The sequence below is a fragment of the Ambystoma mexicanum genome, chromosome 3q (genome assembly GCF_040938575.1).
Source record: "Ambystoma mexicanum isolate Mex_15411 chromosome 3q, UKY_AmexF1_1, whole genome shotgun sequence".
Classification (NCBI taxonomy): Eukaryota; Metazoa; Chordata; class Amphibia; order Caudata; family Ambystomatidae; genus Ambystoma; species Ambystoma mexicanum.
This window is the reverse complement of record NC_090926.1, coordinates 1,090,978,539-1,091,004,040: the sequence shown is the minus strand read 5'-3', so window position 1 is coordinate 1,091,004,040 and position 25,502 is coordinate 1,090,978,539. Positions and strand designations below refer to the sequence as shown.

Below are 25,502 nucleotides of genomic sequence, written 5' to 3'. Positions count from 1 at the left end.
AGGGAGACACGGGGCATGAGCAGGGGCGTGGGGGGCAACAGCAGGGAGACACGGGGCATGAGCGGGGGGTGGGGGAACATGAGGGAGACACGGGGCTTGAGAGGCGGGTGGGTGGTAACAGGAGAGAGACACGGGGCATGAGCAGGGGTGGGGGGCAACAGCAGGGAGACACGGGGCATGATCGGGGGGTGGGGGGCAACAGCAGGGAGACACGGGGCATGACCTGGGGGTGGGGCGTAACAGGAGAGAGACACAGGTCATGAGCAGGGGTGGGGGGCAACAGCAGGGAGACACGGGGCATGAGCGGAGGGTGGGGGGCAATAGCAGGGAGACACGGGCATGAGAGGGGGGTGGGGCGTAACAAGAGAGAGACACGGGGCATGAGCGGGGGGTGGGGGCAACAGGAGAGAGACACGGGGCATGGGCGGGGGGTAACAGGAGAGAGACACGGGCATGAGCGGGGGTGGGGGTAACAGGAGAGAGACACGGGGCAGGAGCGGGGGTGGGGGGTAACAGGAGAGAGACATGGGGCATGAGCGGGGGGTGGGGGGCAACAGCAGGGAGACACGGGGCATGAGCGGGGGGTGAGGGGCAACAGCAGGGAGACACGGGGCATGTGCGGGGGGGCAACAGGATAGACACAGGGGGCATGAGCGGGGGGTGGGGGGTAACAGGAGAGAGACACAGGGCATGAGCGGGGGATGGGGGGCAACAGCAGGGAGACACGGGGTGTGGAGGGCAACAGGAGAGAGACACAGGGCATGAGAGGGGGGTTGGGGGTAACACGAGAGAGACACAGGGTATGAGAGGGGGTGGGGGGTAACAGGAGAGAGACACAGGGCATGAGCGGGAGCTGGGGGGCAACAGCAGGGAGACATGGGGCATGAGAGCGGAGGGTGGGGGGCAACAGCAGGGAGACATGCGCATGAGCGGGGGTGGGGTGAACACGAGGGAGACACGGGGCATAAGAGGGGGATGGGGGTAACAGGAGAGAGACACGGGGCATGAGCGGGGGGTGGGGGCAACAGCAGGGAGACACGGGGCATGAGCAGGGGGTGGGGGGGCAACAGGAGAGAGACATGGGGCATGAGCGGGGGTGGAGGGCAACAGCAGGGAGACACGGGGCATGACCGGGGGTGGGGGCAACAGCAGGGAGACACGGGGCATGACCGGGGGGTGGGGGGCAACAGGAGAGAGACACGGGGCATGAGCGGGGGGTGGGGGCAACAGCAGGGAGACACGGGGCATGTGTGGGGGTGGGGGGAGCACGAGGGAGAAACAGGGCATGAGCAGGGGGTGGGGGGCAACAGGAGAGAGACACGGCGCATGAGCTGGGGTGGGGGGACACAGCAGGGAGACACGGGGCATGAGCCGGGGGTGGGGGCTAACAGGAGAGAGACACGGGGCATGAGCGGGGGGTGGGGGCAACAGGAGGGAGACACGGGGCATGAGCGGGTGGTGGGGGGGCAACAGCAGGGAGACACGGGGCATGAGCGGGGGGTGGGGGTAACACGAGGGAGACACGGGGCATAAGTGGGTGGTAACAAGAGAGAGACACGGGGCATGAGCAGGGGTGGCGGGCAACAGCACGGAGACACGGGGCATGAGCGGGGGGTGAGGGGCAACAGCAGGGAGAAACACATGAGCGGGGGTGGGGGGAACACATGAGGGAGACACGTGGCATGAGCGGGGGGTGGTGGGCAACGGCAGGGAAACATGGGGCATGACCAAGGGTGGTGGGGGGAAACAGCAGGGAGACACGGGGCATGAGCGGGGGGTGGGGGAACATGAGGGAGACACAGGGCATGAGAGGGGGGTGGGGGGTAACAGGAGAGAGAAACGGGGCATCAGCGGGGATGGGGGCAACAGCAGGGAGACACGGGGCATGTCTGAGGTGTGGGGGGCAACAGAAGGGAGACACAGGGCATGACCAGGGGGTGGGGGGCAACAGGAGAGAGACACGGGGAATGAGAGGGGGGTGGGGAGTAACAGGAGAGAGACACGGGGCATGAGCGGGGGGTGGGGGTTAACAGGAGAGAGACACGGGGCAAGAGCAGGGGGTGGGGGGCAACAGCAGGGAGACTCGGGGCATGAGCGGGGTGTGGGGGGAACAAGAGGGAGACACGGGGCATGAGCAGTGTGGGGGGAACACGAGGGAGACACGGGGCATGAGCGGGGGGTGGGGGGCAATAGCAGGGAGACACGGGCATGAGAGGGGGGTGGGGCGTAACAAGAGAGAGACACGGGGCATGAGCGGGGGGTGGGGGCAACAGGAGAGAGACACGGGGCATGGGCGGGGGGTGGGGGGTAACAGGAGAGAGACACGGGCATGAGCGGGGGTGGGGGTAACAGGAGAGAGACACGGGGCAGGAGCGGGGGTGGGGGGTAACAGGAGAGAGACATGGGGCATGAGCGGGGGGTGGGGGGCAACAGCAGGGAGACACGGGGCATGAGCGGGGGGTGAGGGGCAACAGCAGGGAGACACGGGGCATGTGCGGCGGGGCAACAGGATAGACACAGGGGGCATGAGCGGGGGGTGGGGGTAACAGGAGAGAGACACAGGGCATGAGCGGGGGATGGGGGGCAACAGCAGGGAGACACGGGGTGTGGAGGGCAACAGGAGAGAGACACAGGGCATGAGAGGGGGGTTGGGGGTAACAGGAGAGAGACACAGGGCATGAGCGGGAGCTGGGGGGCAACAGCAGGGAGACATGGGGCATGAGAGCGGAGGGTGGGGGGCAACAGCAGGGAGACATGCGCATGAGCGGGGGTGGGGTGAACACGAGGGAGACACGGGGCATAAGAGGGGGATGGGGGTAACAGGAGAGAGACACGGGGCATGAGCGGGGGGTGGGGGCAACAGCAGGGAGACACGGGGCATGAGCAGGGGGTGGGGGGGCAACAGGAGAGAGACATGGGGCATGAGCGGGGGTGGAGGGCAACAGCAGGGAGACACGGGGCATGACCGGGGGTGGGGGCAACAGCAGGGAGACACGGGGCATGACTGGGGGGTGGGGGGCAACAGGAGAGAGACACGGGGCATGAGCGGGGGGTGGGGGCAACAGCAGGGAGACACGGGGCATGTGTGGGGGTGGGGGGAACACGAGGGAGAAACAGGGCATGAGCAGGGGGTGGGGGGCAACAGGAGAGAGACACGGCGCATGAGCTGGGGTGGGGGGACACAGCAGGGAGACACGGGGCATGAGCCGGGGGTGGGGGCTAACAGGAGAGAGACACGGGGCATGAGCGGGGGGTGGGGGCAACAGGAGGGAGACACGGGGCATGAGCGGGTGGTGGGGGGGCAACAGCAGGGAGACACGGGGCATGAGCGGGGGGTGGGGGTAACACGAGGGAGACACGGGGCATAAGTGGGTGGTAACAAGAGAGAGACACGGGGCATGAGCAGGGGTGGCGGGCAACAGCACGGAGACACGGGGCATGAGCGGGGGGTGAGGGGCAACAGCAGGGAGAAACACATGAGCGGGGGTGGGGGGAACACATGAGGGAGACACGTGGCATGAGCGGGGGGTGGTGGGCAACGGCAGGGAAACATGGGGCATGACCAAGGGTGGTGGGGGGAAACAGCAGGGAGACACGGGGCATGAGCGGGGGGTGGGGGAACATGAGGGAGACACAGGGCATGAGAGGGGGGTGGGGGGTAACAGGAGAGAGAAACGGGGCATCAGCGGGGATGGGGGCAACAGCAGGGAGACACGGGGCATGTCTGAGGTGTGGGGGGCAACAGAAGGGAGACACAGGGCATGACCAGGGGGTGGGGGGCAACAGGAGAGAGACACGGGGAATGAGAGGGGGGTGGGGAGTAACAGGAGAGAGACACGGGGCATGAGCGGGGGGTGGGGGTTAACAGGAGAGAGACACGGGGCAAGAGCAGGGGGTGGGGGGCAACAGCAGGGAGACTCGGGGCATGAGCAGGGTGTGGGGGGAACAAGAGGGAGACACGGGGCATGAGCAGTGTGGGGGGAACACGAGGGAGACACGGGGCATGAGCGGGGGGTGGGGGGTAACAGGAGAGAGACACGGGGCATGAGAGGGGGGTGGTGGGTAACAGGAGAGAGACACGGGGCATCAGCAGGGGTGGGTGGCAACAGCAGGGAGACACGGGGCATGAGCGGGGTGTGGGGGTAACAAGAGGGAGACACGGGGCATGAGCGGGGTGTGGGGGGAACACGAGGGAGACACGGGGCATGAGCAGGGGGTGGGGGCAACAAGAGGGAGACACGGGGCATGAAATGGGGTGGGGGTAACAGGAGAGAGACACGGGGCATGAGTGGGGTTGGGGGGAAACAGGAGGGAGACATGGGGCATGAGCAGGGGGTAGGGGGAACACGGAGACACAGCACAGGGCATGAGAGGGGGGTGGGGGGTAACAGGAGAGAGACACGGGGCTTGAGCGGGGGTTGGGGGGCAACAGCAGGGAGACATTGGGCATGACCGGGGGGTGGGCGGCAACAAAAAGGAGACACGGGGCATGACCAGGGGGTGGGGGGCAACAGGAGAGAGACATGGGCATGAGAGGGGGTGGGGGGTAACAGGAGAGAGACACATGGCATGAGAGTGGGGTTGGGGGTAACAGGAGAGATACAGGGCATGAGCAGGGGGTTGGGGACAACAGCAGGGAGACACGGGGCATGACCGGGGGCTGGGGGGCAACAGGAGAGAGACACGTAGCATGAGAGGGGGAGAGGGGTAACATGAGGGAGACACAGGGCATGAGAGGGGGGTGGGGAGTAACAGGAGAGAGAAACGGGGCATCAGCGGGGATGGGGGCAACAGCAGGGAGACACGGGGCATGACTGAGGTGTGGGGGGCAACAGAAGGGAGACACAGGGCATGACCAGGGGGTGGGGGGCAACAGGAGAGAGACACGGGGAATGAGAGGGGGGTGGGGAGTAACAGGAGAGAGACACGGGGCATGACTGGGGGTGGGGGCAACAGCAGGGAGACACGGGGCATGACCGGGGGGTGGGGGGCAACAGGAGAGAGACACGGGGCATGAGCGGGGGGTGGGGGCAACAGCAGGGAGACACGGGACATGTGCGGGGGTGGGGGGAACACGAGGGAGAAACGGGGCATGAGCAGGGGGTGGGGGGCAACAGGAGAGAGACACGGCGCATGAGCTGGGGTGGGGGGCAACAGCAGGGAGACACAGGGCATGAGCCGGGGGTGGGGGCTAACAGGAGAGAGACACAGGGCATGAGCGGGGGTGGGGGGCAACAGGAGGGAGACACGGGGCATGAGCGGGGGGTGGGGGGCAACAGCAGGGAGTCACGGGGCATGAGCGGGGGCGGGGGTAACACGAGGGAGACACGGGGCATAAGTGGGTGGTAACAGGAGAGAGACACGGGGCATGAGCAGGGGTGGCGGGCAACAGCACGGAGACACGGGGTATGAGCGGGGGGTGAGGGGCAACAGCAGGGAGAAACGGGGCATGAGCGGGGGTGGGGGGAACACATGAGGGAGACACGTGGCATGAGCGGGGGGTGGTGGGCAACGGCAGGGAGACATGGGGCATGACCAAGGGTGGTGGGGGGAAACAGCAGGGAGACACGGGGCATGAGCGGGGGGTGGGGGAAACATGAGGGAGACACAGGGCATGAGAGGGGGGTGGGGAGTAACAGGAGAGAGAAACGGGGCATCAGCGGGGATGGGGGCAACAGCAGGGAGACACGGGGCATGACTGAGGTGTGGGGGGCAACAGAAGGGAGACACAGGGCATGACCAGGGGGTGGGGGGCAACAGGAGAGAGACACGGGGAATGAGAGGGGGGTGGGGAGTAACAGGAGAGAGACACGGGGCATGAGCGGGGGTGGGGGTTAACAGGAGAGAGACACGGGGCAAGAGCGGGGGGTGGGGGGCAACAGCAGGGAGACTCGGGGCATGAGCGGGAAGTGGGGGGAACAAGAGGGAGACACGGGGCATGAGCAGTGTGGGGGTAACACGAGGGAGACACGGGGCATGAGCGGGGGGTGGGGGGCAACAGGAGAGAGACATGGGCATGAGAGGGGGTGGGGGGTAACAGGAGAGAGACACGGGGCATGAGAGGGAGGTTGGGGGTAACAGGAGAGATACGGGGCATGAGCGGGGGGTTGGGGACAACAGCAGGGAGACACAGGGCATGACCGGGGGGTGGGGGGCAACAGGAGAGAGACACGGAGCATGAGAGGGGGGTGAGGGGTAACAGGAGAGAGACACGGGGCATGAGCGGGGGGTTGGGAGTAACAGTAGAGAGACACGGGGCATGAGCGGGGGGTGGGGGGGCAACAGCAGGGAGAAACGGGGCATGAGTAGGGGTGGGGGGGAACACGAGGGAGACACGGGGCATGAGCGGGGGTGGGGGGAACACGAGGGAGACACGGGGCATGAGCGGGGCAACAAGAGGGAGACACGGGGCATGAGCAGGGGGTGGGGGTAACATGAGAGAGACACGGGGCATGAGCGGGGGGTGGGGGGCAACAAGAGGGAGACACAGGCATGAGCGGGGGGTGGGGGGAACACGAGGGAGACACGGGGCATGAGCGGGGGGTGGGGGCAACAGCAGGGAGACACGGGGCATGAGCGGGGGTGTGGGGGGAAAACGAGGGAGACACAGGGCATGAGCGGGAAATGGGGGTAACAGGAGAGAGACACGGGGCATGAGCGGGGGGTGGGGAGAACATGAGGGAGACACAGGGCATGAGCGGGGGGTGGGGGGCAACAGCAGGGAGAGACAGGGCATGACCGGGGGTGGGGGGAAACAGCAGGGAGACACGGGGCATGACCGGGGGGTGGGGGGAAACAGCAGGGAGACACGGGGCATGAGCGGGGGGTGGGGGGAACACGAGGGAGACACAGGGCATGAGAGGGGGGTGGGGGGTAACAGGAGAGAGACACGGGGCTTGAGCGGGGGTTGGGGGGGCAACAGCAGGGCGACATGGGGCATGACTGGGGGGTGGGGGGCAACAGAAAGGAGACACGGGACATGACCAGGGGGTGGGGGCAACAGGAGAGAGACATGGGGCATGAGAGTGGGATGGGGGTAACAGGAGAGAGACACGGGGCATGAGAGGACGGGTTGGGGGTAACATAATAGATACGGGGCATGAGCGGGGGGGCATGAGAGGGGGGTTGGGGGTAACAGGATAGATACGGGGCATGAGCGGGGGGTGGGGGGCAACAGCAGGGAGACACGGGGCATGACCGGGGTGGGGGCAACAGGAGAGAGACACGGAGCATGAGAGGGGGTTCGGGGGTAACAGGAGAGAGACACGGGGCATGAGCAGGGTGTGGGAGGCAACAGCAGGGAAACACAGGGCATGAGCGAGGGGTGGGGGGAACAAGAGGGAGACACAGGGCATGAGTGGGGGTGGAGGAACATGAGGGAGACACGGGGCATGAGCGGGGGGTGGGGGGCAACAAGACGGAGACACGGGGCATGAGCGGGGGGTGGGGTTAACAGGAGAGAGACACGGGGCATGAGCGGGGGGTGGGGGGCAGCAAGAGGGAGACACGGGGGGTGGGGGGAACACAAGGGAGACACGGGGCATGAGTGGGGGTGGGGGAAACAGCAGGGAGACACGGGGCATGAGTGGGGGTGTGGGGGGAAAACGAGGGAGACAGGGCATGAGCGGGGGGTGGGGGGAAACAGGAGAGAGACATGGGGCATGAGCGGGGCATGGGGGGCAATAGGAGGGAGACACGGGGCATGAGCTGGGGGTGGGGGGCAACAGCAGGGAGACACGGGGCATGAGGGGGTTTGGGGGGAACATGAGGGAGACACGGGGCATGAGAGGGGGTGGGGGTTAACAGGAGAGAGACACAGGGCTTGAGCAGGGGTAAGGGGCAACAGCAGGGAGACACGGGGCATGACCGTGTGGTGGGGGGCAACAGGAGAGAGACACGGGGCATGAGCGGGGGGTGGGGGGCAACAGCAAGGAGACACGGGGCATGAGCGGGGGGTGGGGGGAACACGAGTGAGACACGGGGCATGAGCGGGGGGTGGGGGGCAACAAGAGGGAGACACGGGGCATGGGCGGGGGTGGGGGGAAAACAAGAGAGAAACGGGGCATGACCGTGGGTGGGGGGTAACAAGGTGGAGACACAGGGCATGAGCGGGGGGTGGGGGTAACAGGAGAGAGACACGGGGCATGAGGTGGGGGCAACAGGAGGGAGACACGGGGCATGAGCGGGGGTGGGGGGAACAGGAGGGAGACACAGGGTATGAACGGGGGTGGGGGGAACTGGGGAGATACGGCGCATGAGAGGGGGTGGGGGGAACAGGAGGGAGACACGGGGCATGAGCAAGGAGACACGGGGAATGAGCGGGGAGTAGGGGGAACACGAGGGAGACACAGGCATGAGAGGGGGTGGGGGGAACAGGGGAGACACGGGGCATGAGCGGGGGTGGGGGGAAACAAGAGAGAGACACGGGCATGAGCGGGGGCGGGGGGTACAAGAGGGAGACATGGGTAATGAGCGGGGGTGGGGGGAACGGGATATCCGCTCCTCGGTCCTCCGCAGGCCACCGTGTACCGATGGCATGTCTCCTGCAAGTCTGCAGCAGCCTGGGATGTCCAGGAAGTGTAATCCACATGAACCATACACAGCCCCATTGGAGGCCCTGCTGTCCCCTGATCTTATCGCATCGGAATTCTCGCTTCTTACATTGTGATAATCACTTGTGAAGTCTGAAGTCACCACAGAGCTTGCCACAGATTCCAATATACGAACAATAAACTAAGATGGCAGGCGTCTCTGAAAATAAGACGCACTGCACACTTTACTGCAGCCAATGGGAGAGCATGTCAGATGTCCGTGGACATCACGCAAGTCGCTTGCCCAATCCCTGTCCTGTCCACGGAGCGAACAGGGAAGTGTGTCCGCGAAGCGGAAACAGATATCACTAATTTTTTTCACTTACATTTTTGTCTTTTATTTTTAAACTACTGGACGGATTTACACCAAATAAGAGCACGCTTTCGGGACCAAGCAGCCGCTCCTGCTGCAAATTTGGTGTAAATCCGTCCAGCGGTTTGGGCTGTAGGTGTGAGCAAAGTTTTTTCCCATTATGTCTATGGGAAAAAAAAAAAGTTTTGGGACTCCCCCTATAACTTTGCCCCCCCCCAAACCTCACCAAACTTTGCAAACAAATTCAGAGTGGGCCATATACTTCTTTTGCAAAGTTTGGTGAGGATTCGTCCAGGGGGAGCCAAGTTATAAGCCGCCCAAAAAGTGCTCTTCCTATGGAAACAGCAACTTAACCATAACTACATGGCCACTGCCATATATATATATATATATATATATATATATATATATATATATATATATATATATATATATATATATATAAAGCCCCATTTAAATAGAAAGGTAATATGGCACTCATTTGGATAAAAAACATACCCACATGCAGACAAGGTCTCTGATAATTATTTTTAAGATGAGATAACTGGGAAATGCACTCCTCACGTTTCTCCTCCCTGTGAGTGGTGGGGCGACGGCTATGTTGAGCTGTTGCACGTTCCATACTGTTGGCGTTCTCACGCCTGGAGATCAAAGCGCGTCCGAAGCTCAACAGCAACAGACATGTGTCCACTTAGTCATTCACGGCAGGGGAGGGCCTGCAACCGGGGTTCTATGAGTGCGCACAGCAACCCTTAAAATTGACGACGAGGACAGCGCCTGGGCAAGGAAGGTGATTTTGGTCGGCACCTCATCGGTGGGTGGCAGCATTCATTCCTCTCACTGCCTGCCAGCTACAATTCGCGGTAAGACGTTAACCACCATTTTGATCATACTGGTGGCTGCGGCACCCACAAGGAGTGCCAATGCGACTAGGGGACAATTTTTGGAACCACAGTGCAACACCCTACGCTATGCACATCATGCAGAAGGCCCGAAAGGGGCCCAAATAAAAAAGAAAAAGAAAACAAAAATCTTTTTGTCTCTCTTTCCTTTAAATGCGCAGACAATCAACCAGTATCCAAGGAAGCGTCAAGGTGCAAGAAAGGGTGTACAGAGGCAGATGAGCTGTGAGGAGGGTGAACAGAGCTCGGGGTCGGGAGGTGGTTGGAGCATGTGAGGAAAGTCATCCTGACCCAGAATGGTGCTGGAGACGTTCTGAGTTGCGGCCTCTGCCTACACAGAGGTGTTTGTGCACTCTTGCACGTGGGAGTTGCAGCTTCTACATTTAAGGAGGTGCCTGTGCGCTCGGCCACGTGTCTACTTGATGGAGAAAGAGAACCATGAGTGAGGACGAGGGTGACACTCAAATGGATGGTCAACGATCTGCAGGATGTGAATCTCGAGCAAGGCTCTCTGACCCCCATGCCAGAGTTCGACACGTCTGTAATCCAGCAAGCCTGGGGCCAAAATGGATCCTCTGGGTTGAGAGACTAGACATGTATTTTAGAGCCACAGGGGAGACGGATGAGGACGCAAATGTATCCACCCTCATATACTCGGCTGGATCAGAGGTGCATAAAATCGTTAAAACCCTCACACCATTGAACAACTCGTACCAAGCGGCGAAAGACTGCCTGAGGGAGCATTTCATATCACTGACGAACCAAGACTACGAGCGGTTCATCATATGTGCTGCCAAGACCGACATCATTTTTCTAGATGTTCGGGTAGCAGTGTGTCAGGGTGGCTTGATTACAGAACTACAAAGAAAACCAACCAGTTCTTACACCCCCCTCCATTCTAAAAGCAATAAATCCACAGCCCTAAAATGGAGTTTCCCATAAGGGGAATTTGTTCGCATACGACAAAACTGCTCTAGAATTGAAACCTTTGACATTGAATGCGCACAAGTGGCCAAAAAGTTTCAACATCGAAGATATCCTAAGAGGGTGCTAGAAGGAGCTTTCCATAAAGCTAGAGATTTGGATCATTCCTCTCTCCTGGTAGACAATACTGTCTTGCTACACACTACTGACAAAAGCGATGCCCGACTAATTTTGACTTTTGGCAAAGAAACGTCTAACATACGTCAGGTTATGCAGCGACATTGGCATGTCTTAAAATTAGATGAACACTTCAATACACTACTGGACTAACGAGTGAATATAACTTTTCGAAGATCCACTTCACGCAAATATATTTTGGTACCCAGTTTTATGAATCCGGCTATTGGCACATTAGATAACACCTGGCTAAAGGCCAAGATATCAGGCTTTCATAAATGTCAAAAATGTAAGGCATGCCAATATGCCATAAACAATGCTAGCTACCATCATCCTATCATGGATCAAAAAATTGACATCAGGCATCGCATCACGTGTGAGACTGAATTTGTCGTGTATGTGTTAAGCTGCCCTTCGCAAAAATGGTATGTGGGGAGCACTATAGGCAAACTAAAATTGCGAGTGCTCCAACACATACAAGCGATAAAAAATGCTGATCCCACCTACCCCATGGCATTACACTTTCAAATCGAACATGGAGGTAAAATAGATGAACCAAGAACCAAAAATAGACGAACCAAGACTACGAGCGGTTCATCATGTGTGCTGCCAAGCAGAAGGAGGATGAGTCCCTCAACAAGTTCTATGGACGCCTCAGGCAACAACCGTACAACAGCATATGCTTGGGAAAATGAAGATGTGATGGTCTGCAATTAGCTCATACAAGGATGTGCCTCCAGCAAACTATGGCACCAAGTGCTGAGAGAACCCGGGGGCACAGTTGCTCGCATCCTGGAGATGGCCAGATCACATGAGCTGGCGGAGGCGAGGGCCACCAAGATGGACGCAGCAATCTGGTCGCTTAAGCTACAGGAGGTGTGTACGGTAAGCTGACAGCAGGGGGCCGTGGCCTCAAAGCCACGGTGGACTCCCAGGAGAGAGAGGAGACAATCCAGTGCCCTGGCATCGGTGAGCGTGATGGCGTTCCAGCACTATGAAGCTCTTCTGCGGCCGCCACCACTATCTACGGCGAAGGCCAATATTTTCACATTTGGTGGAAAGCAGCCAATTCCGCTAAAGGGCATTTTCACAACCAAAGTAACACATGACGGATGTCAGATGAAGGCGAAATTCTGTGGCACAGACATTAGTAAGACCTGTGTCCGTGTAGTCATTCACGGCAGGGGAGGGCCTGCAACTGGGGTTCCATGAGTGTGCACAGCAACCCTTAACATTGACAACGAGAATGGCACCTGGGCAAGGAAGGGGATTTCGGTCCGCACAGCATCAGTGAGTGGCAGCGTTCATTCCTCTCAGTGCCTGCCAGCTGCAATTTGCGGTAAGATGTTAACCGATATTTTGATAATCCGTGCGACTGAGGGACACTTTTTAGAACCACAGTGCAACACCCTACAGTGTGCACACCATGCAGAAGGCCCAAAAGGGGCCCAATTAAAAAAGAAAAAATATATATTTGTGTCTCTTCCTTTCCTTTAAATGCACACACAATCGACCAGTAAGGGTAAAGGTGCAAGAAAGGGTGTACAGAGGCAGATGACCTCAAGACTGTGAGGAGGGTGAACAGAGCTCGGGGTCAGGAGGTATTTGGAGTATGTGAGGAAAGTCATCCTGACCCAGAATGGTGTTGAAGACGTTCTGAGTTGCGGCCTCTGCCTACACAGAGGTGCTTGTGCACTCTTGCACGTGGGAGTTGCGGCCTCTACCTGTAAGGAGGTGCCTGTGCGCTTGGCCACATGTCTACTTGATGGAGAAAGGGAACCATGAGTGAAGACGAGGGTGACACTCAAATGGATGGTCAAGGATCTGCAGGATGTGCAGCTCGAACAAGGCTCTCTGGCTCCCATGCCAGAATTCAACACGTCTATAATCCAGCAAGCCTGGGGCCAAAATTGATCCTCTGGGTTGAGAGACTAGACATGCTGCTAAGCTGTGCGGCTGCAGAAGCCTAAGGCATTGTGCACTTTGCATATGGGGTGTACGTCAAAGACATTAATGCTGTCCTGGAGAAATGAAAGACCGTGTTTGTGGGGTTGGGAAGCTGAGAGGCGAATCCCATCAAACTGCATATCGAAGAGTCGATCCGCCCAGTGGCACTCAAACACTGTTGAATACCATTTCACCTATGAGGACTGGTGGATCAGGAACTTGAAAACCTGGTGAACCTGGACATTATCGAAAAGGTGGAAGGGCCGACCCCGTCGGTGTCTCTTATGGTGGTGGCATAGAAGCCAAACTTCCGGGGTAGAGCAAATCTGTGTAGATATGAGGCTCACCAATCTGGCCATCAAGAGGGAGGGGAATTTGAACCAGACATTAGATGAAGTGGTGGAGGAACTACAGGGAGCCAGTGTGTTCTCGAAGCTTGATCTGAGAGCAGGCTATCACCAGCTGCAACTCCACCCGGACTCCCACTATATCACAACATTTATAACAAACAGAGGCCTATATCAGTACATGCACCTCATCTTCGGGATATCCTCGGCAGCTGAGGTGTTTCAAAAGGTGATTCGATGAGCTTTGGTAGGACTGGAAGTCGTTATTAACTTGAGTGATGACCTACTCAAGTTAATAGTGTTTGCCGCTTCGGAAGCAGAGCACATGGAAAGATTGGAAAAAACACTCAAGAGAATTCAGCAGCTGGGCCTTACCCTTCACAGAGAAAAGTGCAAATTCCTGAGACAGCGCATAGAATTCTTCAGATTCATCTTTCACAAAGGGGGCATATAGCCATACACACGCAAGTTACAGGACATTCAAGGGGCGAGGCCGCCAGGAAGTGCATCAGACATCAGAAGCTTCCTCGGAATGGTCACGTACTGTGGACGCTTCATCCCAAACCTTGCAACCATATCTGAGCCTCTTGGACTAATCACAAAGAAGGACAAGTCATGGGAGTGGACCCTGAAGGAGCAGGAGACGTTTGATGCCATTAAGAAGATACTGACCGGGAAATAAACCATGGCTTTTTTCAATCCGCAGACAGAGTCGGTAAAAGGGGGTCGATTCAAGCAGGGCAGGTGAGACCCGTGGCATGCGGGAGTAAGGTCATGCAGTGGACACATGTTTCAGATCCATGGGTCGGGGGTCACACTTTCTGGTCATGATTGACCAGTGGTCCAGATACCCGGAGGTGGAGCTGGTAGATTCCAAATCATTTGAGCAGGTGGCACAGGTCATGGAGAAGATATTTGTGACACACGTTTTCCCCCGGGTCATCTGTTCGGACAATGAACCCCCATTCCAAGGGGAATGTGTGGGATGTATTTACCCATGCATCCGAGCCATACCTCAAAACTGTGCAGTACTGACATGGAAAACTCATGATGGCCAGAGCTTCCCAGAAAATGCACAGGGAAATGCATGAAGAATAGGCTGCCACTCATTTTTGCCGATGTTATGGGCACAGAAGGACACTGCCTAAAACCACCATTGGACTACCCACACAGTAGTCTGAAACCATTGGGAATGGCAATGCTGATTGCCAAATGCAACCTAGAATTGTTGGGAATTCATTTTCTTAAATCCCAAAAATGGGTGCAGTACCAGTACTCACCACTATCCAAAAGCCGGCAGTTTAAAACCACCCTGTGTTTCTCTGAAGGCAAGCCAAAGTGCCTATTTCAAACATTGCAATATGTGCAAAATATTCACTGAACACCAGCAGACATTTGGTAGAATGGAGTTTTGTGTGCCTACAAAATCTGGGAAATGAAGAGCCCAGAAAAATGCTTATAACAAGTCTGGCTGCGCTGTGGATTTCTGTAAATCCAACAGATTGTCCACAAGATTGTGGAACTCTCCCGTCCCCTGCACACCCTTTATACTGTAGAAACAGTCAATATTTCTATACAATGGTAATATTCAGTTTCTTTCAGAAAAAAGAAGAAATTAATGAGAGAAGCTAATTCATGACACTATTATAATAAAACAGAATGATGGGGACCATCGGTTTTAATTGAATTTTAAATTAATTGTTATAGATATGAATTTCAATTCATTCATCATCCAGTCTTTGTAAACATAATAACATAAATGTGTTCATTTTGAGGTTACATTCAATATTATAATACAAGGGCATACAAGGTACTCATCACACTTTCTATACAATAGGCTTTTCACATGGTATATCCACAGAAAGTAATGATGAATATTTTCTCGACGCGTTTCGGGGTGTCCCCTTCTTCAGGAATTGATAGCCCTCTTCATTGCCGTTAATCTTTGTTTCGTCTATAATGTATGATACAATGATCAAATTTTAGATTCTCACTGATAACTGTCATTTAACTCTTGGGAGAAATTTTTAATAATAATCACCTGGATGTTCAATGTGGAATATCCTAACTGGATTTATTATCAATAGCAATATCAGCCCAATAATGGTTATTCAACCTGTAGATGTGATAAAAAGACAATAGGGAAAGCTCAATTAAAAACGGGATCTTAATTCATGAAGGAAAATCTAGTCATGTAATATCTAAGAAAAAATATTACCTTTCGGTATTTCTGTAAAAAGCTACTACATCCATGGAATGGGTCGCTGTGGTATGTAGAGAGTCCTCAGGTACGGAGGTAGTGCAGTAATGGGCGATTCCTCCACTCGTGTCTGTAAAAACACGTATATATACTATATTAGATACACGAAAACAATGGGGTGGGATCATTCTGTGGAGAGTATTCTGTGAAGGCCTCTAGGCTCATGATATGCAATTGGGGAGCTGTTTACAAAGGATTCTCTTACCTCCTTCCTGAGAAGATGGCCGGTGCTGTAGCTCGAACCGTTCTACACGGTTTTCGCTAAAGATGGCCACTATTTACATTATGACGTCATCACGTCGAAGCGTGACGACGTCACTATGTTTAGAACGTCAGCGTGTGACGGGAAAACAGACGTCATACGGACATATTTTAGAAAACAATGTGTAATTAACCAATAGTATATAGGTGTATATCTATACTGGTGCAGGGAGTTTGAGTCAAATGAAATAAAGGTGAAAAGAGTCGAAAGATAAATGTGAGGAGTGTCTCATGTAACTTCTGGGAAATCTATTGTTTACCACGGACAAAAGTTAATCGAATATTGGACATCCGTGTGTTTACTATTTCAAGAGAAGCATGCTCACATTCTATGGTCTGTAACTTAATACATCCTATGTCAGTAAAAAATCATCCTAAGTGAACTGAACAAATTCAAAAATGTATTTAACAGCAATTGATATTGTATCCACACTGGGTTTCTGATTGGGTCAGGGGAAACAGTATTTAGTTACAAAAATGAGGCTAAACTGTAATCTTCGTTCATCCCATTGGGAGCTAGACTGTTTAGTCTCTCTATCCAGAAGATTTCCCTCTGGTTCATACGTCTGGCATGATTGCCACCTCTTGGGGCTCTGTTCACAATTTCCAAAATCACAACCTTTAGTTGAGAAATATTATGTTTCTTTATGGAAAAATGTCTTGCTACAGGTGAGTTAACACTGTTGGTACGTATGTTACTTTTGTGTTCATTCCAGCGCTCCTTGGCTTTCCTTTGTGTCTGTCCAACATAGTAAATGCCGCATGGGCAGCTTAAACCATAAATGATTGATTTCGTGTCACAAGTGGCAAAATCCTTTAGTGGGATTTTTTGGCCATTTGATGGGTGTCTTACATAGCTTCCCTTCATTATGTTGTTACAATTGCCACAACTGAGACAGGCAAACGTACCTATTTTCCTCTTGGTGAGGGTTCTTTGATTGTCCACTCTCGGTCTTTCTGCTTTAACTAGGCTATCCCTGAAGTTCCGACCCCTCTTGTAGGCGATTATGGGTGGTTCAGGAAATAGTCTCTTTAGTTGTGGATCCAATTTGATTATACCCCAGTTCTTCTTGATCATCCTTGTTATGTGATGACTCTGTGCTGAATATCTTAAAGCGTAGAGAAATGGGATCTCCTTAGATCTATTTCTTGATATACGGAGGTCTTTCCTCTCCAATGTGAGTGTTTTTTCTTCTGCTTTCTTGATGATAGACTCTGGATAGCCTCTTTCCTTGTATCTTTGTGTCATCAATAGGTTTTCATTCCTCAGGGTGTCAGTTGTTGAGATAATTCTCTTTAGTCTAAGGAATTGACTGTAGGGCAAATTATTCTTTAAATGCGTCGGATGATGGCTCCTGAAGTGTAACGTGTTGTTAACATCGGTGGGTTTGTGATAAATATTGGTGATTATCCCATCTTCCCCAATCTCTAGTTCAACGTCCAAAAAATGTAGTTTAGGGGTTCCAATTTCCATCGTGAATTTGATTCTGTCGTGGCCTGAATTGATGTATTTTAGGAATTCCTCTAGTTCGTGATGTTGTCCTCTCCAAATGACGAAAACATCGTCAATGTATCTTTTCCAGGTGATGATTTTTTTGCTAAATTTTGTTGGTATCAAAATCCATTTCATCTCCAAATGGTACATGAATAGATTAGCATAGGCTGGGGCCATTGCTGACCCCATTGAAGTTCCTGATGCTTGTAAATAGTACTGCGTCCTGTATCTGAAATAGTTGTTAATGAGTATAATTTTGCTTAATTTCATTAGGAAGGTTTTGTTTGCTTCACATTCATTTCTTAGTAGACACCATTCGAGTGCTTCCAAACCGTCTTGATGTGGGATGCATGTATATAGACTCTGTACATCAAACGAAACCAGTAGATCATTTCTGTTAATATCTGTTAAGGTGTCTAGGTGATTGAGAAAATCTGTGGTATCTTTAAGATATGTTGTGGTTGTTTGGACTATGGGTTGTAATGCCTTGTCCACATAAACTGCTAGTGGGTTGAAGATACTATCAGTTCCCGCAACAATCGGTCTGAGGGGGGGTTTTGTCAAGTTCTTATGTATTTTTGGCAGTCCATAGAAGATTGGAGTAATAGGATGTTCATTAATCAAAAACAATTTAGTCTTGTTGGAAATCCATCCTTGGTCCTCAGCTTCCTCAAGCGTAGTTTCAATAATGCTTGATATTTCTCTGACCGGATCTTGTTCAATTTTTATGTACGTGTTCTCATCTGTTAGGAGCTCTAAAATCTTCTCCTCATAGTATGTAGTGTCCATAATAACTATGGCCCCTCCTTTGTCTGCCGGTTTTAGGGTCAGGCTTCTGTCATCCGCAAGGTTCTTGATGATTTCATTCTGCCTTCTCCTGGTATTGTAGTTCCTTGTTCTGGTGAAATTAACCCTTTTGAGATCTTTTATCATCTGTTCTTCAAACATTCTGATGGTTATGTTATTGACTTGAGGGTCGAAATGACTCTTGGGTTTCATTTCTAAGTATTGATGTGGCTCTTGTGTAGTGTTGATTCCCATTTGTGAATCAAAAAAGACTTTGAGTCTCATTTTCCGTGCCAGTCTGTGAAGATTGATTTTTTCTTCCAGCAAATTGGAATTCTGGGTTGGTATAAATGTTAAACCTAGGTTCAATGTGTCCGTTTGGTCTTTGGATAGTGGTTTTGATGAAATATTAACAACTAGTTGTTTGGTTTGTTCCGCGATCTTAGATTTCTTATTGCCTCTTCGCGTAGTCTTTTGTCTAAAAAAACCGAGGGAGTGGTTTGTGCGTTAGAGGTAGTCGCTTCTTGTGATGTATGTATAATCGGTCCACTTTCCGCGTTCTCCCTATTGATAACTTCGTCCCCACTTGTAGGTATTTCGCTACTGGATCCACTTGGTTCTTGTCCCGGTATTGGTGTTTTGTGGTTTTGTGGTCTTCTACCTGGTGCGGTTTTGTTTTGTGCGTAGTATTCTTGCCAGGAGTATACTATATCCTGAAGATAATCCAACGTATCTCTTCTGAATTTTCGGACTTTGCGTTGTTCTATGTCCTTTTTGTAGTTGTCCAATGTTCTGTTCACTTCCTCTATGATGGTTGTTAATTCCTCTTTGTTTTTAAATTTCGACAGTTGTTCTGTCAGGTCTTCGATTTCACTGTCGAGTTTGCTGACAGATTTTGCTAATTCCTCGATTGTCAATAATATAAGATCCAAAGAGCATTTATTTAAGATCTGCTCCCATTTCTTCACAAAATCTGGGTTGTCCTTGCACAGTGTGGGTCTTAAATATACCCTTAGTCCTCTTGGGATTCTTTGTGCTCGGTAGTATTGTGCTAATGTAGTAGCGTGTAGTTTTTGCGATATCTCCCTTCTGATGACCCTCTCCAATTGTGTAATAAGTTTCTCTGGACTAGTCGTTGTTGGTGTGGTTGTTTCGATTTCCTTCAAAAGCCCTAAAATTCGTGTGGCTTCCTCTTCGTTAAATGCCAAAGTTGTGGCGTGTTTTTCTGTAATTGCATTGATCTTTGAAAAAGACATCCCTTAGGGAGGCGGAGGTGATTGTTAGTATTTCTATTGGGTGCTGCTATGGCTGTTGTGTCACTCCCTAAGCATTTTTAGGGGGGCAGAGAGCAAGAATCCAATATTTGTGTTGCCTAGCGCACACCTAGGTTTAAGGTTTTTTTACAGGATTTGTTGAAAATTTACGGGGTGCCGGGGAGAATAACAACCTTGACACTGGGTTGTTTTAACCTATGTAAATCCAACAGATTGTCCACAAGATTGTGGAACTCTCCCGTCCCCTGCACACCCTTTATACTGTAGAAACAGTCAATATTTCTATACAATGGTAATATTCAGTTTCTTTCAGAAAAAAGAAGAAATTAATGAGAGAAGCTAATTCATGACACTATTATAATAAAACAGAATGATGGGGACCATCGGTTTTAATTGAATTTTAAATTAATTGTTATAGATATGAATTTCAATTCATTCATCATCCAGTCTTTGTAAACATAATAACATAAATGTGTTCATTTTGAGGTTACATTCAATATTATAATACAAGGGCATACAAGGTACTCATCACACTTTCTATACAATAGGCTTTTCACATGGTATATCCACAGAAAGTAATGATGAATATTTTCTCGACGCGTTTCGGGGTGTCCCCTTCTTCAGGAATTGATAGCCCTCTTCATTGCCGTTAATCTTTGTTTCGTCTATAATGTATGATACAATGATCAAATTTTAGATTCTCACTGATAACTGTCATTTAACTCTTGGGAGAAATTTTTAATAATAATCACCTGGATGTTCAATGTGGAATATCCTAACTGGATTTATTATCAATAGCAATATCAGCCCAATAATGGTTATTCAACCTGTAGATGTGATAAAAAGACAATAGGGAAAGCTCAATTAAAAACGGGATCTTAATTCATGAAGGAAAATCTAGTCATGTAATATCTAAGAAAAAATATTACCTTTCGGTATTTCTGTAAAAAGCTACTACATCCATGGAATGGGTCGCTGTGGTATGTAGAGAGTCCTCAGGTACGGAGGTAGTGCAGTAATGGGCGATTCCTCCACTCGTGTCTGTAAAAACACGTATATATACTATATTAGATACACGAAAACAATGGGGTGGGATCATTCTGTGGAGAGTATTCTGTGAAGGCCTCTAGGCTCATGATATGCAATTGGGGAGCTGTTTACAAAGGATTCTCTTACCTCCTTCCTGAGAAGATGGCCGGTGCTGTAGCTCGAACCGTTCTACACGGTTTTCGCTAAAGATGGCCACTATTTACATTATGACGTCATCACGTCGAAGCGTGACGACGTCACTATGTTTAGAACGTCAGCGTGTGACGGGAAAACAGACGTCATACGGACATATTTTAGAAAACAATGTGTAATTAACCAATAGTATATAGGTGTATATCTATACTGGTGCAGGGAGTTTGAGTCAAATGAAATAAAGGTGAAAAGAGTCGAAAGATAAATGTGAGGAGTGTCTCATGTAACTTCTGGGAAATCTATTGTTTACCACGGACAAAAGTTAATCGAATATTGGACATCCGTGTGTTTACTATTTCAAGAGAAGCATGCTCACATTCTATGGTCTGTAACTTAATACATCCTATGTCAGTAAAAAATCATCCTAAGTGAACTGAACAAATTCAAAAATGTATTTAACAGCAATTGATATTGTATCCACACTGGGTTTCTGATTGGGTCAGGGGAAACAGTATTTAGTTACAAAAATGAGGCTAAACTGTAATCTTCGTTCATCCCATTGGGAGCTAGACTGTTTAGTCTCTCTATCCAGAAGATTTCCCTCTGGTTCATACGTCTGGCATGATTGCCACCTCTTGGGGCTCTGTTCACAATTTCCAAAATCACAACCTTTAGTTGAGAAATATTATGTTTCTTTATGGAAAAATGTCTTGCTACAGGTGAGTTAACACTGTTGGTACGTATGTTACTTTTGTGTTCATTCCAGCGCTCCTTGGCTTTCCTTTGTGTCTGTCCAACATAGTAAATGCCGCATGGGCAGCTTAAACCATAAATGATTGATTTCGTGTCACAAGTGGCAAAATCCTTTAGTGGGATTTTTTGGCCATTTGATGGGTGTCTTACATAGCTTCCCTTCATTATGTTGTTACAATTGCCACAACTGAGACAGGCAAACGTACCTATTTTCCTCTTGGTGAGGGTTCTTTGATTGTCCACTCTCGGTCTTTCTGCTTTAACTAGGCTATCCCTGAAGTTCCGACCCCTCTTGTAGGCGATTATGGGTGGTTCAGGAAATAGTCTCTTTAGTTGTGGATCCAATTTGATTATACCCCAGTTCTTCTTGATCATCCTTGTTATGTGATGACTCTGTGCTGAATATCTTAAAGCGTAGAGAAATGGGATCTCCTTAGATCTATTTCTTGATATACGGAGGTCTTTCCTCTCCAATGTGAGTGTTTTTTCTTCTGCTTTCTTGATGATAGACTCTGGATAGCCTCTTTCCTTGTATCTTTGTGTCATCAATAGGTTTTCATTCCTCAGGGTGTCAGTTGTTGAGATAATTCTCTTTAGTCTAAGGAATTGACTGTAGGGCAAATTATTCTTTAAATGCGTCGGATGATGGCTCCTGAAGTGTAACGTGTTGTTAACATCGGTGGGTTTGTGATAAATATTGGTGATTATCCCATCTTCCCCAATCTCTAGTTCAACGTCCAAAAAATGTAGTTTAGGGGTTCCAATTTCCATCGTGAATTTGATTCTGTCGTGGCCTGAATTGATGTATTTTAGGAATTCCTCTAGTTCGTGATGTTGTCCTCTCCAAATGACGAAAACATCGTCAATGTATCTTTTCCAGGTGATGATTTTTTTGCTAAATTTTGTTGGTATCAAAATCCATTTCATCTCCAAATGGTACATGAATAGATTAGCATAGGCTGGGGCCATTGCTGACCCCATTGAAGTTCCTGATGCTTGTAAATAGTACTGCGTCCTGTATCTGAAATAGTTGTTAATGAGTATAATTTTGCTTAATTTCATTAGGAAGGTTTTGTTTGCTTCACATTCATTTCTTAGTAGACACCATTCGAGTGCTTCCAAACCGTCTTGATGTGGGATGCATGTATATAGACTCTGTACATCAAACGAAACCAGTAGATCATTTCTGTTAATATCTGTTAAGGTGTCTAGGTGATTGAGAAAATCTGTGGTATCTTTAAGATATGTTGTGGTTGTTTGGACTATGGGTTGTAATGCCTTGTCCACATAAACTGCTAGTGGGTTGAAGATACTATCAGTTCCCGCAACAATCGGTCTGAGGGGGGGTTTTGTCAAGTTCTTATGTATTTTTGGCAGTCCATAGAAGATTGGAGTAATAGGATGTTCATTAATCAAAAACAATTTAGTCTTGTTGGAAATCCATCCTTGGTCCTCAGCTTCCTCGAGCGTAGTTTCAATAATGCTTGATATTTCTCTGACCGGATCTTGTTCAATTTTTATGTACGTGTTCTCATCTGTTAGGAGCTCTAAAATCTTCTCCTCATAGTATGTAGTGTCCATAATAACTATGGCCCCTCCTTTGTCTGCCGGTTTTAGGGTCAGGCTTCTGTCATCCGCAAGGTTCTTGATGATTTCATTCTGCCTTCTCCTGGTATTGTAGTTCCTTGTTCTGGTGAAATTAACCCTTTTGAGATCTTTTATCATCTGTTCTTCAAACATTCTGATGGTTATGTTATTGACTTGAGGGTCGAAATGACTCTTGGGTTTCATTTCTAAGTATTGATGTGGCTCTTGTGTAGTGTTGATTCCCATTTGTGAATCAAAAAAGACTTTGAGTCTCATTTTCCGTGCCAGTCTGTGAAGATTGATTTTTTCTTCCAGCAAATTGGAATTCTGGGTTGGTATAAATGTTAAACCTAGGTTCAATGTGTCCGTTTGGTCTTTGGATAGTGGTTTTGATGAAATATTAACAACTAGTTGTTTGGTTTGTTCCGCGATCTTAGATTTCTTATTGCCTCTTCGCGTAGTCTTTTGTCTAAAAAAACCGAGGGAGTGGTTTGTGCGTTAGAGGTAGTGCGTTAGAGGTGTGATGTATGTATAATCGGTCCACTTTCCGCGTTCTCCCTATTGATAACTTCGTCCCCACTTGTAGGTATTTCGCTACTGGATCCACTTGGTTCTTGTCCCGGTATTGGTGTTTTGTGGTTTTGTGGTCTTCTACCTGGTGCGGTTTTGTTTTGTGCGTAGTATTCTTGCCAGGAGTATACTATATCCTGAAGATAATCCAACGTATCTCTTCTGAATTTTCGGACTTTGCGTTGTTCTATGTCCTTTTTGTAGTTGTCCAATGTTCTGTTCACTTCCTCTATGATGGTTGTTAATTCCTCTTTGTTTTTAAATTTCGACAGTTGTTCTGTCAGGTCTTCGATTTCACTGTCGAGTTTGCTGACAGATTTTGCTAATTCCTCGATTGTCAATAATATAAGATCCAAAGAGCATTTATTTAAGATCTGCTCCCATTTCTTCACAAAATCTGGGTTGTCCTTGCACAGTGTGGGTCTTAAATATACCCTTAGTCCTCTTGGGATTCTTTGTGCTCGGTAGTATTGTGCTAATGTAGTAGCGTGTAGTTTTTGCGATATCTCCCTTCTGATGACCCTCTCCAATTGTGTAATAAGTTTCTCTGGACTAGTCGTTGTTGGTGTGGTTGTTTCGATTTCCTTCAAAAGCCCTAAAATTCGTGTGGCTTCCTCTTCGTTAAATGCCAAAGTTGTGGCGTGTTTTTCTGTAATTGCATTGATCTTTGAAAAAGACATCCCTTAGGGAGGCGGAGGTGATTGTTAGTATTTCTATTGGGTGCTGCTATGGCTGTTGTGTCACTCCCTAAGCATTTTTAGGGGGGCAGAGAGCAAGAATCCAATATTTGTGTTGCCTAGCGCACACCTAGGTTTAAGGTTTTTTTACAGGATTTGTTGAAAATTTACGGGGTGCCGGGGAGAATAACAACCTTGACACTGGGTTGTTTTAACCTATGTAAATCCAACAGATTGTCCACAAGATTGTGGAACTCTCCCGTCCCCTGCACACCCTTTATACTGTAGAAACAGTCAATATTTCTATACAATGGTAATATTCAGTTTCTTTCAGAAAAAAGAAGAAATTAATGAGAGAAGCTAATTCATGACACTATTATAATAAAACAGAATGATGGGGACCATCGGTTTTAATTGAATTTTAAATTAATTGTTATAGATATGAATTTCAATTCATTCATCATCCAGTCTTTGTAAACATAATAACATAAATGTGTTCATTTTGAGGTTACATTCAATATTATAATACAAGGGCATACAAGGTACTCATCACACTTTCTATACAATAGGCTTTTCACATGGTATATCCACAGAAAGTAATGATGAATATTTTCTCGACGCGTTTCGGGGTGTCCCCTTCTTCAGGAATTGATAGCCCTCTTCATTGCCGTTAATCTTTGTTTCGTCTATAATGTATGATACAATGATCAAATTTTAGATTCTCACTGATAACTGTCATTTAACTCTTGGGAGAAATTTTTAATAATAATCACCTGGATGTTCAATGTGGAATATCCTAACTGGATTTATTATCAATAGCAATATCAGCCCAATAATGGTTATTCAACCTGTAGATGTGATAAAAAGACAATAGGGAAAGCTCAATTAAAAACGGGATCTTAATTCATGAAGGAAAATCTAGTCATGTAATATCTAAGAAAAAATATTACCTTTCGGTATTTCTGTAAAAAGCTACTACATCCATGGAATGGGTCGCTGTGGTATGTAGAGAGTCCTCAGGTACGGAGGTAGTGCAGTAATGGGCGATTCCTCCACTCGTGTCTGTAAAAACACGTATATATACTATATTAGATACACGAAAACAATGGGGTGGGATCATTCTGTGGAGAGTATTCTGTGAAGGCCTCTAGGCTCATGATATGCAATTGGGGAGCTGTTTACAAAGGATTCTCTTACCTCCTTCCTGAGAAGATGGCCGGTGCTGTAGCTCGAACCGTTCTACACGGTTTTCGCTAAAGATGGCCACTATTTACATTATGACGTCATCACGTCGAAGCGTGACGACGTCACTATGTTTAGAACGTCAGCGTGTGACGGGAAAACAGACGTCATACGGACATATTTTAGAAAACAATGTGTAATTAACCAATAGTATATAGGTGTATATCTATACTGGTGCAGGGAGTTTGAGTCAAATGAAATAAAGGTGAAAAGA

At 50.0% G+C, this 25,502-nt stretch overlaps 2 protein-coding genes across 9 annotated transcripts in view; one reads left to right on the top strand and one right to left on the bottom strand.

Annotated features, from left to right (window-relative positions):
* LOC138447634 (E3 ubiquitin-protein ligase TRIM39-like) overlaps positions 1 to 25,502 on the top strand; it is a 218,124-nt gene that overhangs the window by 10,881 nt on the left and 181,741 nt on the right. The window lies entirely within an intron of this gene.
* On the bottom strand, positions 14,846 to 25,493 carry LOC138447632 (uncharacterized). 7 transcript variants are annotated; one of them, XM_069603834.1, is made up of 4 exons: positions 24,586 to 25,493; positions 20,207 to 20,318; positions 20,030 to 20,104; positions 14,846 to 19,942 (listed from the first exon to the last, which is right to left on the bottom strand). In XM_069603834.1, exon 4 carries the CDS (start codon positions 18,286 to 18,288, stop codon positions 16,192 to 16,194), a length of 2,097 nt encoding a protein of 698 aa, XP_069459935.1. In that variant the 5' UTR covers positions 18,289 to 19,942; positions 20,030 to 20,104; positions 20,207 to 20,318; positions 24,586 to 25,493; the 3' UTR covers positions 14,846 to 16,191. The 7 variants fall into 7 exon arrangements, 5 of the variants coding, with proteins under 5 accessions (XP_069459935.1, XP_069459936.1, XP_069459931.1 ...); XM_069603835.1 differs by having other exon boundaries at positions 14,846 to 20,318; positions 24,586 to 24,732; positions 24,820 to 24,894; positions 24,997 to 25,493; XR_011259913.1 differs by having other exon boundaries at positions 14,846 to 15,155; positions 15,243 to 20,318.